Genomic DNA, 19242 nt, shown 5'->3' with positions numbered 1-19242 from the left:
GTCTGTACTGGGAAAGGGTGGTGTCTGTACTAAGGGGTCTATACTGGGACATGGGGAGTCTGTACTGGTGGGGACTCTGTAGTAAGGATGAGCTCAAGCATATTCATATACTAGTTCAAATCTGCCTCAGCTATCCCAACCACAGGCGGCTGAGGAATTCCCTGCCCTGCAGCCACACGTAAGTAAGGGGTATCTACAAGGGTTGAACAAAAAAATGGAAGCACTACATGATTTGCAGGTGTGAAAGTCACAACGTTTTGCATTGAAAGACGAAATGATGTAACATTCTTTTGCTCCCGCTGTGTGATGAGACACCTAACAAGTGGGAAGCCTCACTTTTGTCATTCACGGCGTGCGCTGCTAGTAATGAGTCATGTCAGATTTACTGAGCTCCAAAGAGGGTAAATTGATGGTGCCCGCTTAGCTGGTGCCTCTGTGATTGAAGTTGTCTATTTATTTGCCGTATCACGAGGTACAGTATTAAAAGTTATGACAACATAGACAGTTTCTGGGAAAATGTCTGAGAAGCACAGCTGATATGGTCAACTGACCGAAAGAGACAAAAGGACATTACGCAGGATTGTAACCAGAGTAAGAAAACAACTGCTGCAATAGTGACTGCAGAGCTCAATCTCAGTCCCTTGTCGTCACTTGAACTGCAAATCATGTAGTGTTTCCATATTTTTGTCCGACTCCTGCCTACTTCTCCTGCAGTACATATAGCAGCTTGTCCTCTCTGCAGGATAATAAAAGCACACCCCCTCCATTCTTTCGCATTTCTTCTGAAGTCAGCAAAGTCAGCACCACAGTGCCCCACAGTGGGAAGACAGACTCCGTGTTCTGTTCTAATAAAGTTGTTGAAGGTGGAGAAGTCACATGATCGGTGTGTGGTCAGCTGACAGGAAGAGTTGGTGTTGCTGACAATATGGTGAGTGTGCAGTGCTGGGACTGATCTGTCATCTGCTGATTGTGGAGACATTTGTCTGAGGGATTAGGGTTGGATGATGAGAATAGTTGTGTGCTGAGTGTAGTACACGTAGGAGGATCTTTCATCTTCTTCTCCCTCCTGGTCAGTGATGGAAGGTGTGCCCCTACAGAGGCACAGCAGTACATTGATTAGATGTCCTGTCAGCCATGTCTGTGCCTGTATTATTATTATAGTGTAATAACAAGATCTGTCTGGGAGCTGCCAGGAGGAATATTAATAAGTCTGTGTGCTGCTTAGGAGCACAGTGCATTGGAAGGTGCAGACTCCATGCAGATGCTTACAAATGTTCCATGTTATTAAAAGATACGTTCACCTTTTGGACAAAAATAATAAATGCACTTTTTTTGCAGGTACAAAAAATGTGCATTTATTATTTTTGTCTAAAGAAGCCTGTAAAGCATTGCACCAGTGATCAGTAGATTGCTGATGCCAAGCAGGACTTCTGCAGATGTCAGTATATCTGCTAGCTGTATGGGATGGACGAGCAAGCAGATATACTGACAGGAAGCTTCAATGAACTGCCACGGTGCTCCGCCCAAACGGCCATGCTGTTATCAAATCTGACAGATACTACAGGGAAACTTCTCCCCATACTATCTGTGGGGGGGGCAGCGGCTGCAGCTATGGGAACATGTTACATATTCCACTTTAAAAACGGATGGAACATGTTACAAAGGTGATCTTATCCTTTTAAATAAGTTCTATGGTCACAGCATACACTGTCATCTTATAACTTCAGCATTGTAATAACAATACAAACAGTTTTATTTGACAATACAAGTTTACTTGAAAAATCTCTTTTCATATTGAGAGTTCTGCCTGTCATCTTTCCACAACTTTCCTGGAATCCCTGCATGCTTTGCAACTTCTGCTGTTTACCTTCAATTTCTAAGGACCACATATCCGATGGTACCTTGCTGCCTGCAATCAGTGATTCTTGTACTGACTCCACCTCTGGAAACTCCTCTCAGTACCTCTGTAGTATAGAAGGCAGGCTCTCTGAAATGTTACACAGCAGTGCCTACTCACAGGGCATAGTGACTACGTATCACAGAATTCTACAAATGTCAAGATCAATCAGAATAATAATAGACTTGAAGTGAAATCCAATGTGGAAGTGAATGTATGCTTTTAAATTTTGACTGAACTTTGCCCAAACCTTGGATCATTTATGCTCTTTCACATACCGTGAGTGCCCTGACCTTCATGTTTATTTACTTGACAAAGGCTATAGACGTTTATAAAGGAAAAATGTAGACTGCAGTGTCTGTGCTTACCCTAAAACTGGGTGCTCTTTCTTGTATGTGATACGGGGGTTTTTAATACTTTTGCTGCTGTACAGTTCTGGTATTTTTTATATGCATGCTACTGGCTTGAACATTCAGTATATGCACCCCCTTGCTCCTTCAGTCTGGGGTTCTGATGTTATCAAGAACAGAGAAGGGAACATAGCCCTGCACTGGATATGAGGATGTTGAGTCACAGTCTACTGCCTGATCGTGGGGAGAAGAGAATCAGGTAAGTATACCAGTTTCGCCTCTCCCCTAGACAAAACAAGCAATTAACCCTCACAGTGGTGAGAGGTCCTCATTTATCAGCACCACTGTCTTCAACATTAAACAATAAATGTGATGCACCACAATGAGTGACACCCCCCTCATGGAGTGAGCCCATGACGCTCTGCACTCACACTGTGTTCTCAGTCTTCCTGGTTGAGTGCTACCAGGTGTCAACTCCCAGAAGACTGAGTACATCTTGTGGCAAAAAAGAGAGTACTGTGAAGGACAGCTGTAGATTAAAGGTATTTTTTTCCATATATGGGGGTATAATAATAAAACATTTAGTCAGGAGTTGGGCTTTAAACCTAGACGTATTCTATATTCATTCCCAGATCAAACGACTGTTATGTTCCCTAATCTCCCTATTTGCTTGGAGGGGATGACTCCTCTATTGACATACTGTAGATGTGTGTTAATGGGGGCCATTGTTTGGCAGAAGCTATACTTTGATTTTAGAAAATTAATCAGATGGGAGAGTCCAAATTTTAAATGAAAACAAACTCATTGGTTGCATTTGTTTATCCTTTTACTTGCTACAATCTATTACTAACCTGTTACTTACCTGGAAAGACAAGCATAGGAGAAACACATCACAGTCTGACAAAGGTTGCCAAGGATAAGAGCAGTTAGTCAGCATCTACGGATAATTACAAACATTAAGTCTGCCTGTTCTCATGGCTCATGGGTACCTGATGCTGAATCTTTATTCCATTATTTAACTTGCAGTTCCATTTCCAAACACTCCAACTGCCCCTTCTTTATTGACTTACGTGTTTAAGGGTTTGTTCACACCATGGTGAAGAGATGTCGGTTTTTCTGCACGTGTTCTGCAAGGGCACACTGAAATCAATTGATATCTTCTTTTTACAAAATTAACACATATTTCCTTATTTTCCTTTTAGAGGTTCCGGTTTTGCGGTGACTTGGATTGCCCTGATTGGGTTCTGGCAGAGATCAGCACATTGGCTAAAATAGTTAAGTAGAAAGTTTGAACAATTCCTATATAAAAAGCATGATACTCTTGTCTAGTTGATAACACTCCCTTGTGAAAACACTTTGTTCTAATTACCCTGGAGAATGTGATATCAGCACTGGCAGCCTTCTTGTTTTTCTCAGGAAAGGTCTCCTTTAACATCAGTTTTTTTTGTTTTGTTTTTTTACTTTTGCTCCTCATGACAACAATTTTCTCACATTTTATCCTTTTCTATTTTCAGTCCTCTGTTAAGCTAAAGTTGATCTGTGCCCAAGTGTTAAAGGAACAGCTGGGAGAAACCATTGATGTAAGTTAAACAGCCCAAGAGATTATTGGTTGAAAGTGATCAAAGCTGAACTCCAGTTTTACCTTCAGTTTTGCAAAGTTGTACACATTCTTCTTCTTCACCTGAACTGCTTGCCCTGATTTCACTGCACACAGCTTTTTTTTTTTTTAACATTGTGTATTAGAACAGGGGTCTTCAAACTTTTCAGTACGAGGGCCACATTGTATATTTTATAAATGAATGAAAAAAAAAATGTTTACGTTTTACACAGATTATTTGTAATCAGAATGATATGATTCAGAACAACAGAGAAATAGTGTAAGTAAAAGAAAGCAAAGAAATTCCAAATTACTTGACTCATTAATACAGATTGAACAAAAATACATTCTGTCTACACCTTTCTCTTCAGAGTTCCCCTTACATCAGCGTCGTCATCAGAGTGCAACACAGCTGATGTGGGCAGGTTAAAATCTTGAAGTAGGTTGCATGAGGCCTATGGCCTGCAGGTTGGAGACCCCTGCATTAGAAGCTGCAGCAAGTCAGAGCCTATTTCCACCCCATTCATTTATTGGATTTCATATCTTTCAGTCATGGAGGGTCAGCATCACATGTGGGCGTCTGCAAGAAAATGCCTGCCTAGAAACACCCATTCCACCAGACTGACCCCTACCCATTAAGGTTTTTTCATATTTACATGCCTCCTCCTCCTATGAGTCAGCTACTGCTTGCATCAGGGCTAAGGACTCTTGAGTGGAGTACTAAGGGTTCTCATGAAGCGAAGTACAGCACCTAGACAGCCCCTCACACCAGCCATGATCTGCCTGCATTGCATAGAGAAATACAGAGACCCAAAGTATATAATGAAAACAGAAACATTTATTTACAAAATCTCATTAGCATATTTATGGGGCGTGCCATAGAAAGCCAAAAAGTAAGAAAATAAAATTTCAGCTTTAAGAAAAAGTATGCAGCTCATTCCTCTATTATCTTGTTTTAACAGTATGAAAAAATTCTGAAGCTAACATCTGATGCTCGTTTTGGTAAGAACATTATTATTTGTATATTGTATTTTAGTATAAATGTGTTTCTAGAATTACAGTTGCCGCACTACCTGGAGGTAACTGGAGTTTCTGAGGCAGATCTGTGTATTCTGTGCCACAAATGTTTGGGCTTGTATTGATGGGCAAAAGCAGCATGCTTTGTGGTGCACACAGCTTGTGTTTGAGCTCAGTTTTAGCCCTCATGCACACTGGACATTTTTACAGCTGCTGTTTTTGGCTTTTGATGTTTTTATTTCTACAGCTAGTAAACTCCCCAGCATGTTATCCTATGTGTCCACGCACACATAGACTGTAATCAAGGTTTTTTGGTAGGGGCGTTTCTTGGATGGAAAAAAAACCCAGGACTAGAGGAGTTTTTTTAGCTGTAAAAACGCTCTAACGCTGAAAAGCACAGTAAATCGTGGCAAACAAGCGTTTTTGGAAGTTTTTTTTAAAAAAGAAAAACCCTCAAACGCGGCTAAACGCTAATACAAAAATGCTGAAAAAATCACATTTGTAACGTGACTTTACACAGCTAACATTACCAGCGTTATTAAAACACCCCGTGTGCATGCTGCCATAGGTGCTTCAAGTTTCTTTGAGCCACTTTTGCAATTACCATTTGCTTGTATAGAGAGAAAAGAAATACTGATGCAAATTACTGCTTGTGTGCACAACCTAGTTTCTTTGTTGAGAGGAAATGCTAACGTGGCAGATGACTTTCAAGTCCTTTATGTATGTAAACCCTAACTATGAACTGCCCTTATTTGGTGTGCTAAATATGCGATTGAATGTGTTTTGTTATATCTGTTCAATATTTTGCAGTCTTATCTGAAACAATGTTATCAGGAAGTGAGTTACGACTACAAAAAAACCTCCTCCTCCCATGTTATGTTGCAACCCATTTTTTGTCCCAGAATGACAATGCTGCTCCTTCATAGATACAGTACAATGACTTAGCATTGTCACTCTTAGACAGGAAGCATGTTGTTGGCAGGATCACCAGGTAAATAAGGAAAAATGCCATCTAGAGGCTTGCAGGGTGCAGAGTGTCAACATATTTCTTACTTACTGCTGTATGCAGTCTCTAAAATGCAGTGACAAATGAATATTTAGGAACATTAAACTAATAATACTTTTTGGATGAATATAATTTATTTTTGCTTTTGTCTATCTTTCTTTTCCTGTAGAGTCTGGTGACATTAAAGCGACAATTGCTGTACTTTGTTTTATTCTTTCAAGTGCAGCCAAGCACAATGTTAGCAGTGACAATCTGTCCAGTGAGCTTCAGCAACTGGGGCTTCCCAAAGGTAAGAATGGAGGAACCCATTATTTCTAAAACTAACCATGTCTGCGCAGTCAGATTTTTGTGGACCCTGTGTGCTTTCAAATGGTCAGTCATGAGAGAAATATGGGGGTCTGACATTTTTAGAAAGAGATCGGCAGTGGGAGCCCAGTAATTCTGTCATTACATGTTTCCTTTAAAAGTATTGTTAGCATTCTGGTAATTTTCAGATAAGTTTGGGTCTTTTTAAATAGATTCATTATGGCATACAGAAAATTGTAAAAATGTGAAGCATAGACTTCTAAATAACATGCCTGACCTTCTGTTAAGGTGGCCATACATGGATTAAAATTAGGCCAGGTCAGCAGGGACTGCTCAAAGTTTGTTCCAAGTATGGGCAGGCTGGTATATACACAAGTCGATTGGTAGATCAGCTTGTGTACAACCAGCCTGTCAGGTTTTTCCTAAATGATTGGTGCAGCTAACTATAGCCAGCAGCACTGATTAATGTCGTCTGATGGTGGGAAGGGCTCCCCGCTGTCAGAATATAATGACTCAGTGGGAAGGATTCCCCTATCCAAATTAAATGTGTGAATAGGGAAATCAGGTAATTTTTTTTTTCTTTTAATCCCACTGGTTAAACAAACAAAATGTTTAATGTATGGCCTGCTTTAGTCCTAGGTTAGTTAAATAATACCTCATCTATTTATGATTACCTATCCACAGCACAGATGCTGCTGCATCTACTGATTAGTGCAAGTCCAGACAAAACTTAGATTTGTATAGGATGGGGAAGGACTATAACTCCTGTCCTGGTTTTTACTGATATCTGGGGCTCTTATTATTTCTGGTCTGCTGATAATGTTTTACCAAATGGAAGTTAGGGGAACTCACCAACAGCAACACTTACTGAAATATTTATATTATTAATGAATACTAATAAAAAGAACTTAAATATTATTACTTGTTTAAAAGTAGACTAAAGCTTGAACCCCTGCCAAATTTTATTTCTGTCTGTGTCCAGGTTTCAGATTTGTATGTTCCCTTCTTGCCTGGTTAAGCCATTGTCAGCAGGACAGGAAGTTCTAATCCTTCCCCACTTTTTTTTGTAAAATAACGAACATGTTATACTTGCCTGCTGTCTGCGGTGGTTTTGCACAGAACATCCTGGATCCTCCTCTTCTTGGGTCCCCTGCCGGCGCTCCTGGCTCCTCCTTTCTGTCGGGTGCCCCCATAGCAAGCAGCTTGCTATGGGAGCACACGGAGCCGTGGCCTGCCCCACCCCCTCCTCATTGGCTAACTGGCTGTGATTGACAGCAGCCAATGGCTCCCGCTTGCTCTCAGCTAATGAGGAGGCAGAGACCGGGGACAGCTGAGGCTGTGGTGCACATCGATGGATCACAAGGGGGCTCAGGTAAGTAATGAGGGGGCTGGGGGCACTGCTGCACACAGAAGGTTTTTAACCTTGTGGCTTTACAACCACTTTAAGGCCCAAATAAACATTCAATTTAAATCCTCTAAATACATTCCAGGTGCATCAAATCAAGACATGTTTAACGTTTTCCAGCTGGTCTTTAAAAATAAACCATCATAATCCAGACTGGGTCCCTTGTTTTCTTTGGAGACGCAGTGGTCTCTCTTCAAAGGTCTAATACACTCCCTGTTGAGTCAGAACAAGAGCTTTTTAACCAGCGGGGAGCATGAGCTTTGCTGATTGCAAAGCTATAGGTCTGATCAAATAGAGCGTTTCTGACCTCTGCCATGCGAACACTGCTTCCATATACTGTAGAGATCAAGCGTCCCAGTCTGCTGCTGCTGGCAGGGGACAGGCGTTTCTACTTGGGCTATAGTTGCTTTAGAAAAAAACAGATTGTAAGTCCCCTTTCAGACGGAGTGGATTCTGTCAAGCGAATCTGCCTGCTCAGCTGGGGGATCTCTCCTTTGATCCCAGCTGAACAGCCGTATCACAGGTCTGTGTTATGCAGAGCAGACACAGACACAGCCTGTTGTTCTATATGGGCAGTTGGATGGAAATGGACCGCCTGTCCGTTTGCATCCGACTGTCATCTGTTCCAACCTGCCAGATGGATGGGGAATTGATCCCAATCCTTCTGTTTTTAGTGTATAGAATCAGATCGGATATTGGCAGGTGTCAGTGGACACATGTCTGCTGACAACCGCCACACCATAGAGAGCTATGGATGGTCTGATTGAATCCGCCTGAAAAACTGACAGGCGGACCTGATCGGACCATCGGTGTGAAAGGGGACCAAGACATTGAACACTTTTTTTTTGGTTTTGATGATTCTGAAATGTATTTAGCTAATTTAAACGTCCAATTCAATTGGGCTTTAAAACATTTTAGACAGGTGTTACTGCTGAAAAGAAGATGTATGAAGCAATAACTATTTAATATATGATTGACTGATGTAGTTTGGCTTTGATTGTTTTACTACACTTTGCTTTAAGCATTTCATCCACTTTTCCAGTGCTTTGTTTTTTAATAGAATGAATATTGGTTCAGAGAATATTAGCTGATTGAAATATGGGTGTATCATCTTACATTAAACAATGTATTACATTTCCAGAACATGCAGTCTCTTTGTGTCGTTCTTATGAAGAAAAGCAGACCGCTTTACAAGAGACATTGAGGGAGAGTAGCCTTCGCTGTGAGTATAAAAGTTGTGCGTTACCGAACTCCACCTTCCTCTTCATGTGAGAATAAGGACCTGCTGAAAATACTGTCTCGGTTTGGAATAAAAACCCTAGGGATCCCCCCACCTCTCTTCTACCTACTATTAACCACTTCCCAACCGGCCGTTGCATATAAACGGCAGGACGGTGGCAGTGCAGGGTCGGGTGGCCGTTTATAAACGACCCCCCTGGGAGCGTGCAGCACCGTAATTCAGTGCCCACTGTGTCCTCCAGACACAGTGAAACACTGATCGTCGGACGGGACCTCTGTACGAGGTCCCGATCATGTGATCACTGATTGGCCAATCAGTGATCACATGCAAAGTAGTAAGCAAGTTGTCACTTGTGACATCATTGCTTACTACGTGTGAAATCTGTGAATGATCACAGAGGTCACATGGTACAAGGCTATTCACAACAGCCTTGTACCATGTGACAAGCTGTGACCAATCACAGCTCACTCAGTACTTCTCAATGAGTGCAAGAATGCAGACAGAGAGAAAGAGAAATGATTGCTTTTACATCCTATATGGGTGTAAAAGCAATCAGTGTAAAAAAAAAAAAATCTTCATCTCCCCCCACAAGTAGTACAGTGTCACCATGGTGACACTGTACTGCTAGGGTGACAGTATGTAAAAAAAAATAAAAATAAAAAATAATATAAAAATATAAAAAAAAAATGTTTAAAAATTATAATTTTTGGTTCTAAACTAATTTGGATTTTTTTTTTTACTAAAAAGATAACACAATAAATTTTGGCAAAGATTTATGATGAAATATTATTTATTTGCACATTTTATTTATTTTTTTGAAAATTTTTGGACGTTTTCATTTATATAGCAAAAAAAATAAAAATCCCAGCGGTGAATAAATACCACAAAAATAAAGCTTTATCTGTGTCAAAGAAATGGTAAAAAATTCATTTGGATACAGTGTTGCATGACTGCGCAATTGTCATTCAAAGTGTGATAGCGCTGAAAGCTGAAAATTGCCCTGGTCAGGAAGGGGGTAAAAGTGTCCGGTCTGGAAGCGGTTAAAAAGCCGCAAGGACCCATTCCTTACTGCCCTCTGCTCAGCTGGAAAGTGTTTACTTCTGTGCAGGTGTGACTACAGGTTCTTTATAGATGAATGAAAGAGCCACCTAGGCAACTTTTGTAATGGAAATAAAAATAGTCTTTCATTTCTTATCATTCTAATTCAATCTGAACAACCTCCTTCAAGAAAACCTTTTAGCAGTGGAATGCTGACCCTCTGGTTTTGAGTGGCTGACATGAAAAAAAATATGCAGATAAGATGTTTTGCCTTCACAAGCAGCTGTTCTACTTCAAGTCATTAATTCAGAAGCCAGAGAACCATGATAGTCTCTTGACTTTTTTCTTTTTTCTTTTTTAAATAACACTGCTAACACAACGTTGTCTAAACACTCAAAATAATGATTGCATATTTGAATAATTGCTACATTTACTAATCATTGTGTAAATAAATGGAATGCACTTACCTAGACCATTGCAATATCATCACTCTAAAGCACCAACTTTAACATTCAGTCCAAATGCTTATCCTCATATTAAAGGAAGATACAGCACTGAACAAAACAAGTGCAACATAATACTAAATGTAAAAATACAAAACCTTCCTCTGCAAAGAACTGCTCATTGAGTTTCTGTAGATTACAAGTTATTTATATGGTGCAGTGTTGTTGCCTTTTTACAGGTAATATATACCCTTTTGAATTATTTTTATTTATTGATTGATTTTTTTTTTTTTTTTTAGATATATATGAAAAAAAAGAAATTGGCTAGATGTGAATGGGGCTTGTCAGTATATGTTAGCAGCTCAAAGACCTGCTTCTATATATGATTTGTAATTATATACAGTATGTGCATTGATCTCATATTTGTTCATTACACATGTAGGTTCCACAAAGGTGGTGCTTTACTTCTTCAAACAACACACTCCCTGTGTTACTAATATCTAATTTCAACAGCAGTTAGGGATTGTTCACACTTGGCTGTTTTACCAATGCTTGCCAAACGCCCCTATAGCGTTTGGCAAGCGTTGGTCCGGCGTTTGCGGAGCGTTTTTTAACGCTCCGCAAACGCCGCATGCGCGGTTTAGCGACGGTTGCTAGGCATTTGCCGAGCGTTAATAACGCCCCACAAACGCCTATAATGCAGTTTGAGTGGTGTTACCGCTCCGCAAACGCCCCGCAACCGCACTGCAAACGCCGGCCGGGCGTTTGCGGAGCAGCACCATAGACGAGAATAGGAAGCTTCAAAGCCTCCTGACTCGACCAGTGGCGTCCGTTTTGCCGCAACGCAACGCAAACGCTCCCATTAGAACAGCACCATGTGCTGTAATGTGCAGAATTGGCAGAGGTGTTTGGGAAACGGTAAAAACGCTTCCCAAACGCCTCTCTGCTGCCTGCACACAACGCTAGTGTGAACGTAGCCTTAGAGTAATTTTATTGGCTAACCTGCAATGATTCTAGTGCAGTGATGGCGAACCTATGGCACGTGTGCCAGAGCTGGCACGCGGAGCCATCTCAGTGGGCACGCCAGGAAGAAAAGGAAGAACGCGCTCTCCTGCGCACACACCGGGCGATCTGTGATCGCTGTGTCCTACGGACACAGCTGATCACGTGACGTGGTAAAAGGCCAATCACAGCGGCCTTTTACCACGTGATCAGCCGTGTCCAATGACACGCTGATCACCGGGAAATGCAAATGCCGGTTCTCGGCTGCACTTTCCTCACGCTGTCCGATCGTGAGGAAAGTACTGCCGAAAACCGGCAGTTGTCAGAGCAGGGAATGGCACCGATCATCAGGGTCACTGATCATCAGTGCCCTGATGATCGGTGCCCAGCAGTGCCACACACAAGTTCCACCCACCTGTGCCCAGCAGTGCGCCCACCTGTGCCCAGCAATGCACCCACCTGTGCCCAGCAGTGCACCCACCTGTGCCCAGCAATGTGCCCACCTGTGCCCAGAAGTGCCACCTACTTGTGCCCAGTAGTGCCACCCACCTGTGCCAACCCACCTGTGCCACCCACCAGTGCCCATCAGTGCAGCCCAGCAGTGCTGCCAGTCAGTGCCCAGCGGTTGTGCCAGTCAGTGCCCAGCAGTGCCGCCAGTCAGTGCCCAGCAGTGATGTCAGTGCCACCTATCAGTGCTGTCTATCAATACCCATTATCGGTGTCGCCAATCAGCAATCAGTGCCGCATATCAGTGCCACCTCATTAGTGCTGCCCATCAGTGCCACCCATCAATGATGCCCAGCAGTGCCGCTGGTCAGTGCCGTCTGTCAGTGCCTCCAGTTGGTGCTATCAGTCAGTGCCGCTTATCAGTGCCCATCATTTCCTGCATATCAGTGCCTCCTCATCAATGCTCACCAGTGCCGCCTCATCAGTGCTACCTATCTGTGCCGCCTCATCAATGCCTATCGGTGCAGCCTCACCAACGCACATCAAAGAAGAAATATTACCTGTTTGCAAAATTTTAGAATAGAAGCAAAGGAAACCTTTTATGTTTTTAATTTTTTGCTCTTTTATCATTTATAGTGCAAAAAATAAAACATCCAGTGGTGATTAAATACCACCAAAAAAAGCTCTATTTGTGTGAAAAAATGATAAAAATTGCATATGGTTACAGTGTTGCATGACCGCACAATTGTCATTGTTAAGTGCAACACCACTGAAAGCTGAAAATTGTCCTGGGCAGGAAGGGGGTAGAAGTGCCCGGTAGGCAAGTGATTAATTCCAGTGTTTTGTGTTGCAGTTTGGGCACTCGGGCTCAAAAAGGTTCACCATCACTGTTCTAGTGGTTAATCTACAAATATCTACAGTTAATAAAATCACAGAAATGTGCAAACTGAAAATCAAATTAAAAAATTACTTTAACCACTTCAATACCGGGCACTTATACCCCCTTCCTGCCAAGGCCAATTTTCAGGTTTCAGCGCTGTCGCACTTTGACAATTGCGCTGTCATGCAACACTGTACCCATATTTGTTTTTTGCTAAATTAAAACAAAAAAACACCTGTAATGCTTGAAAAAAAAAATGCACTTTTCTTCGTTTCTGCTATAAAATTTTGCAAATAAATAAAATGTCTTCATACATTTAAGTCAAAATACATTCTGCTACATTTCTTTGGTGAAAATAATAATAGTAATTGAATTTGTTTTGTTTTTTTTTTTCAAATGTTTCTATTTTTTGTATTACATTTTTTCTATTTTTTACTATTTTATCTTTCAGCACACTGTGACCAAAGCAATGCAATTGTAACATTGCAGTAACATATTACTACTCTGGTCAAATTATCAGGATTTTTTTTTAACACATTATGATTGCTAATACCAGTGTATTTCATTGATATTTGCAATCATTGTTAATGAATGAAACTGATTCATTCAGTTTTGCATTGGTATTGCACAGAGCGACTCTGAACGTCTTCCTCTGGGGTCCTTCAATGGTGCTGTAGGCTACTCTTCTTTTGTGTGTGCCCCATAGCAGTCCGCTTGTTATTGGGGAACACCTGCAGGCTCGTTCTGCCCCTGCTCTCGGGATTTGATTGACAGTAGCAGGAGCCAGTGGCTGCTGCTGCTCCCTCTGAGCAGAGTGAGAGGAGAGAGCCTCTGCAGATGGGCACAGTGCTGGTTTAAAATAGGAGCCAGGTAAGGATAAAGGGGAGTGAAGGTGCGATACAAACACTGGAAAATCATTTGCCTTAATGTAGGGAATGCATTAAGATAAAACTGTCCAGGCTTTAGAACCACTTTGATTAAACATTCAGTGTATTACATTTATCAGAAGCTTGTGTCCTAGATTAAGTTGTAGTAATTGTTCACTATGTTATCTATCATTGCACAATAAATAGTTGCACTTTCTCTTACATTTCAATGATACACTATTAAAATGCACAGAAATAACCTTTCATTAATTATACAGTCACAGAAGTAAATGACTTTCTTTCTTGTCCAAACAAACTATTACCTATTTAATTGAGGCAGCCCTATAAATTATAACATGTAATTGTTGTAAATGCTCTTCTGTTTTTGCAGTATCACACTTATCTTCGGTAAGCTGGCGTGTAGACCAGACTCTTAGTTCCAGTATTCTCCAGGAAGTCAATGAGCCTTTGGTCCACCTCAATCTCCATGTGGCAGATGCTAGCTATTCCAGTCCAGTTGCTGTAACTGTGTCTTCCAGTAAATTAAGGGTGTTACTAACAGGTGAGATTGTTACTTATCCATCTATACATGACTTTGTCATAACCTTTCATGTGCAATTAGTAACATGCAGTGTAGAAAAAGCTTATTATTTAGCATGAGATCTAATGAAAGAATTTCCTTGTGTAGAAAATGTGCACAGTGACATTTCATTTAAACAATGTTACAAAACCCTCAGTAGTCGTCACTGAACAGGTTTAATTTTTTTTCTCTGTGAAAGTTGAGATACAGTATGATTGGCCCCTGTGAGCATGTTCTCACTATGGTGTAGTATGGTGTTTTTTTTGTTTTGTTTTTTCTCCTGCTTCTATAAATAAGCTCTGAAGTTTTTACATATTTTGCCATTCTAGTCTGCAGATTTCCATTCAAATGGGCAACATAATGCAAAGCTAATATATAAAACACTGAGCCAAATGAAAAATGAGGGCTGATGTCCAAGACGGCTATTTTCTTTTATCCTCTAGCCCAGGTGTTTCAAACTCAATTTCACTGTAGGCTGCATCAGCTCTCAAAAGACCAGCTGTATCGCTAAGACTAGATGTGCAGAGCACCCCTTTACATCAGATGTCAAGAGCCCCCCCAACAAAAGTCGAGTCCCCCACCCTCCCTTAAATTAAAGTGTCCCCAGCCACCCCCCTTATTTTGTGCTGCTTCCAGAGTCTGCTGAATGCTGAGACCAGGGGAGGTGGAGACGAGGGAGTGCTGTAACTGCCAGACAGGTGCAGGCTCTCGTGGAGGAGTTCTGTTCTGCTGCTGACTGCTGGGACAAGGTGGGAGTGGAGATGAGAGAGGTGCCACAGCTGCAGGAGAGGTGCAAGGGCCACATGAATTATCCTCCCAGACCAGATTCAGCCCCAGGGGGCCTTGGGTTTGACACGTGCTCTAGCCTGTCAGGGAAAAACACATTTTAGAAAATGTTAGTTGCTTATTATTATATTATATTACGTTGGGGGTCAATGTAGGATATATTAATACAGTACATCCTTCTTTACAGATTCATCTTCAATGTTAACATTCAGTTTAGAGACAGCAAAGGTGCTGGAAAAACCGTTTCTATGTATAAAAGCCCTTTAACCTATATTCAGAATTTATGAAACCGCCTCAATCATAATCATTTGTTTTAAAAGTACATTACTAAGAAGCGGGTTTGTTAAAGTGGAGTTCCAGTTCCTATAATACAATTTTTTTTAAAAAGCTCCCCCGTGATTGTTACAACTTGCACATTTATATTTGAATAATGTTATAACTGATATAATTCTCGTTAGTTGTAAATCTGTAATATTTTACCTTGATTTCGGAAGCAGGCAGGGACCATGAAGGGTGTGGGTATCTGAAGCCCACTAATGTATATTTCCGGGAGTAGGTGCTGCTGGCTATCCCAACATGCACCTCCTGATCTCCCGCCTGCGCAGTAATGACACCTACAGTCAGGTCCATAAATATTGGGACATCTACACAATTCTAACATTTTTGGCTCTATACACCACCACAATGGATTTGAAATTAAACGAACAAGATGTGCTTTAACTGCAGACTGTCAGCTTTAATTTGAGGGTATTTACATCCAAATCAGGTGAACGGTGTAGGAATTACAACAGTTTGCATATGTGCCTCCCACTTGTTAAGGGACCAAAAGTAATGGGACAATTGGCTTCTCAGCTGTTCCATGGCCAAGTGTGTGTTATTCCCTCATTATCCCAATTACATTCCAAATGCAAATTTCAAGTGTGCTATTTGCATTTGGAATCTGTTGCTGTCAACTCTCAAGATGAGATCCAAAGAGCTGTCACTATCAGTGAAGCAAGCCATCATTAGGCTGAAAACACGAAACAAACCCATCAGAGAGATAGCAAAAACATTAGGCGTGGCCACAACAACTGTTTGGAACATTCTTAAAAAGAAGGAACGCACCGGTGAGCTCAGCAACACCAAAAGACCCGGAAGACCACGGAAAACAACTGTGGTGGATGAGCGAAGAATTCTTTCCCTGGTGAAGAAAACACCCTTCACAGCAGTTGGCCAGATCAAGAACACTCTCCAGGAGGTAGGTGTATGTGTGTCAAAGTCAACAATCAAGAGAAGACTTCACCAGAGTGAATACAGAGGGTCCACCACAAGATGTAAACCATTGGTGAGCCTCAAAAACAGGAAGGCCAGATTAGAGTTTGCCAAACGACATGTAAAAAAGCCTTCACAGTTCTGGAACAACATCCTATGGACAGATGAGACCAAGATCAACTTGTACCAGAGTGATGGGAAGAGAAGAGTATGGAGAAGGAAAGGAACTGCTCATGATCCTAAGCATACCACCTCATCAGTGAAGCATGGTGGTGGTAGTGTCATGGCGTGGGCATGTATGGCTGCCAATGGAACTGGTTCTCTTGTATTTATTGATGATGTGACTGCTGACAAAAGCAGCAAGATGAATTCTGAAGTGTTTCGGGAATATTATCTGCTCATATTCAGCCAAATGCTTCAGAACTCATTGGACGCCGCTTCACAGTGCAGATGGACAATGACCCAAAGCAGACTGCAAAAGCAGCCAAAGAGTTTTTGAAGGGAAAGCAGTGGAATGTTATACAATGACCAAGTCAATCACCTGACCTGAATCCGATTGAGCATGCATTTCACTTGCTGAAGGCAAAACTGAAGGGAAAATGCCCCAAGAACAAGCAGGAACTGAAGACAGTTGCAGTAGAGGCCTGGCAGAGCATCACCAGGGATGAAACCCAGCGTCTGGTGATGTCTATGCGTTCCACACTTCAGGCTGTAACTGACTGCAAAGGATTTGCAACCAAGTATTAAAAAGTGAAAGTTTGATTTATAATTATTATTCTGTCCCATTACTTTTGGTCCCTTAACAAGTGGGAGGCACATATGCAAACTGTTGTAATTCCTACACCGTTCACCTGATTTGGATGTAAATACCATCAGATTAAAGCTGACAGTCTACAGTTAAAGCACATCTTGTTTGTTTCATTTCAAATCCATTGTGGTGGTGTATACTGCCAAAAATGTTAGAATTGTGTCCATGTCCCAATATTTATGGACCTGACTGTATATGGTGTAAACGAGCCCTTACACCAGGATCTTGGCAGACTGCCAGCCTTCTAATATAAATACACAGAAATCTCTAAACTGTTGGAGCTCACTGAAACTTGACATTAGTGATCTTGTTGTGATCTTTGAGGATTAACTACTTCACAGCTGCAATTTTATCCTTTACTTCCCAAACTCTTTCTTCAATTACCCCCAACATGTTATGTTTGGGGAATTTCCCCTTGGTTAAAACAGCTGTCATACTAAGCCATGGATATTAATTTCACTTGTGCAAGATGATGAAAATCCTTAAACGTTATCTGTTGGGTGTACTTGAGGACTGAGATTGGGAACTACTGCCTTATCTGAAGACAAGAACTAAATATACCATTGTGTATAGTTTTAAAATCATAGTATATGTCCATCGGCTATTTTGCCAAATATTATTTGATGTTCAGATGTGTTGTATTAACACTGTAATATCGGTTTATGGAAGCCAAGCTATGGGTAATATGCTAATGGCCGCCCTAAATATCTAAATGCCAAACTTCGATAAAAGTGGAAAGTGTTACAAAATATTTTGCATATACGTCTATGGGAGAGACATCATTTAAAGGGTAACTCCACTTTCGTGAGGAAAAAATTGCATATAAAAAAAAACATATAATAGCATATACAATTGCAACACAATCCATATTGAAATATAATGCTATTACAAATTACCTTTCCTTTTCAGTCTGCAGCGGTGTAATTTTCTGTAATTTTTCAGCGCTGAGCGAACTATTGGCGCTTTATAAATACTATATAATAATAAATTGCAATGCATTATAGCAACCAGGAAATGACAGTACTGGGGTGTAAAGAACATCCCCCAGAAATGTAATTTCCTGCTTGCATGATTGGCTTACTGATTTTCCCAGAAGTTTGCACTAAGATACAAGTCAGATTTTGGGCTTCCCCTGCAACAAAAAATCCTTTTTCAGTAAAATACTCCCAAAGAGAAATACTTTTTAAAGGGATGCAGACCCTGCCATATTCCTAATTTGAACCCTGCAAGTGCATAGCTGATTGATAATTCTAAAATCAATCACATTCACTTTGCAGATGAACACAGACAGACAACTATTTCTTCAGAGTATCAAAAGGTAGGAATCTTCAACAAAGTTTGTTTTAATCCCTGCAATGTACATAAATCGCCCAAAAGGGAATGCTTTTTTATCAGCAGAAGTTGAGTTACTCTTTAATATCTGTATTTTTTTTTTTCCCCAGAGTTAAAAATAAGCATTTGTTTTGTGTTTCTAGAATTAAAACAAGCCCAGGAAATGATGAATGCCATCAACTGACATTGCTGATCTTTGTCAGCTCTGCTGTCTAGATCTTCATTTTTAAGAGACTACAAGAGCTGTGATAAACAAAGCTTTTGCTGATGACTGTTACGTCTTCAGTGAATTTATGTGGCTCTTTATAAGCACTGAGCTCTGCAAGCTATTCATGCTTTTAGAAGAATGGCATTCTGGAACTGTATCGCATTACGGACCAGGATACATGCAGTGGACTGAAGAACATACCTTGGCTCTATGCTGTTGTGACGTCTAACAAAAAGAAGTCAAATTGATTCATCTGTGTTCAGCTGAGGACTTAAGCAATTGAATTTCTGGCACTGTCTGTTATTTTCTGTGTTTATGTATTACTAAGTAAGAGAATTCAGATTTTTTTCCCAGCACTTCCATGTTAAAACAAGTAAATGGTCACTTTCTATGTTGTGATTCAAAGTTGTTGGCATGGATAATGGGACAGATTGTCAACAACTAATAAAACACTTAGGAGTTACTTTGATGTCAGATTCTTGTTTTAGATCCATGAATCATGAGTTGATTGATACATTTAATCATAAACCTGTGATAATATTTGATCATTTAGCAGTGCAGTTGGTACCTGACAGCATAAGCTCACAGCAGCAATGTGCAAATACTCATTTTCTTAGTCACTCTTTGCATAATTAGAGATGTGCGTTTCACCTCCATATGGCAATGCTCAGATTCAATACTTCTGTACAATCAGCCTGCCCATAAATGGATTGAAAATCTGACCGTTCCTGCTGAACAGGCAGAATTTCGGTCGGTCTATGGTTGTCTTTTGGTAACTAGCAC

General features: G+C 40.9%; 1 protein-coding gene across 1 annotated transcript; it reads left to right on the top strand.

Annotated features, from left to right (window-relative positions):
• Positions 1–847: 847 nt before the first annotated feature.
• On the top strand, positions 848–18922 carry COMMD4 (COMM domain containing 4). The gene is made up of 8 exons (XM_089652409.1): positions 848–928; positions 3450–3521; positions 3762–3827; positions 4807–4846; positions 6037–6156; positions 8720–8800; positions 13886–14056; positions 18395–18922. The coding sequence occupies exons 1-8, from the start codon at positions 926–928 to the stop codon at positions 18433–18435; spliced, it is 594 nt and encodes a 197-aa protein (XP_089508535.1). The 5' UTR covers positions 848–925; the 3' UTR covers positions 18436–18922.
• The last annotated feature ends 320 nt before the right edge of the window (positions 18923–19242 follow it).

The sequence above is a fragment of the Staurois parvus genome, unplaced genomic scaffold, assembly GCF_062004578.1.
Source record: "Staurois parvus isolate SC_StPar_1 unplaced genomic scaffold, SC_StPar_1.0 ptg000682l, whole genome shotgun sequence".
Classification (NCBI taxonomy): domain Eukaryota; kingdom Metazoa; phylum Chordata; class Amphibia; order Anura; family Ranidae; genus Staurois; species Staurois parvus.
This window is presented reverse-complemented; position numbering and strand designations above follow the sequence as displayed.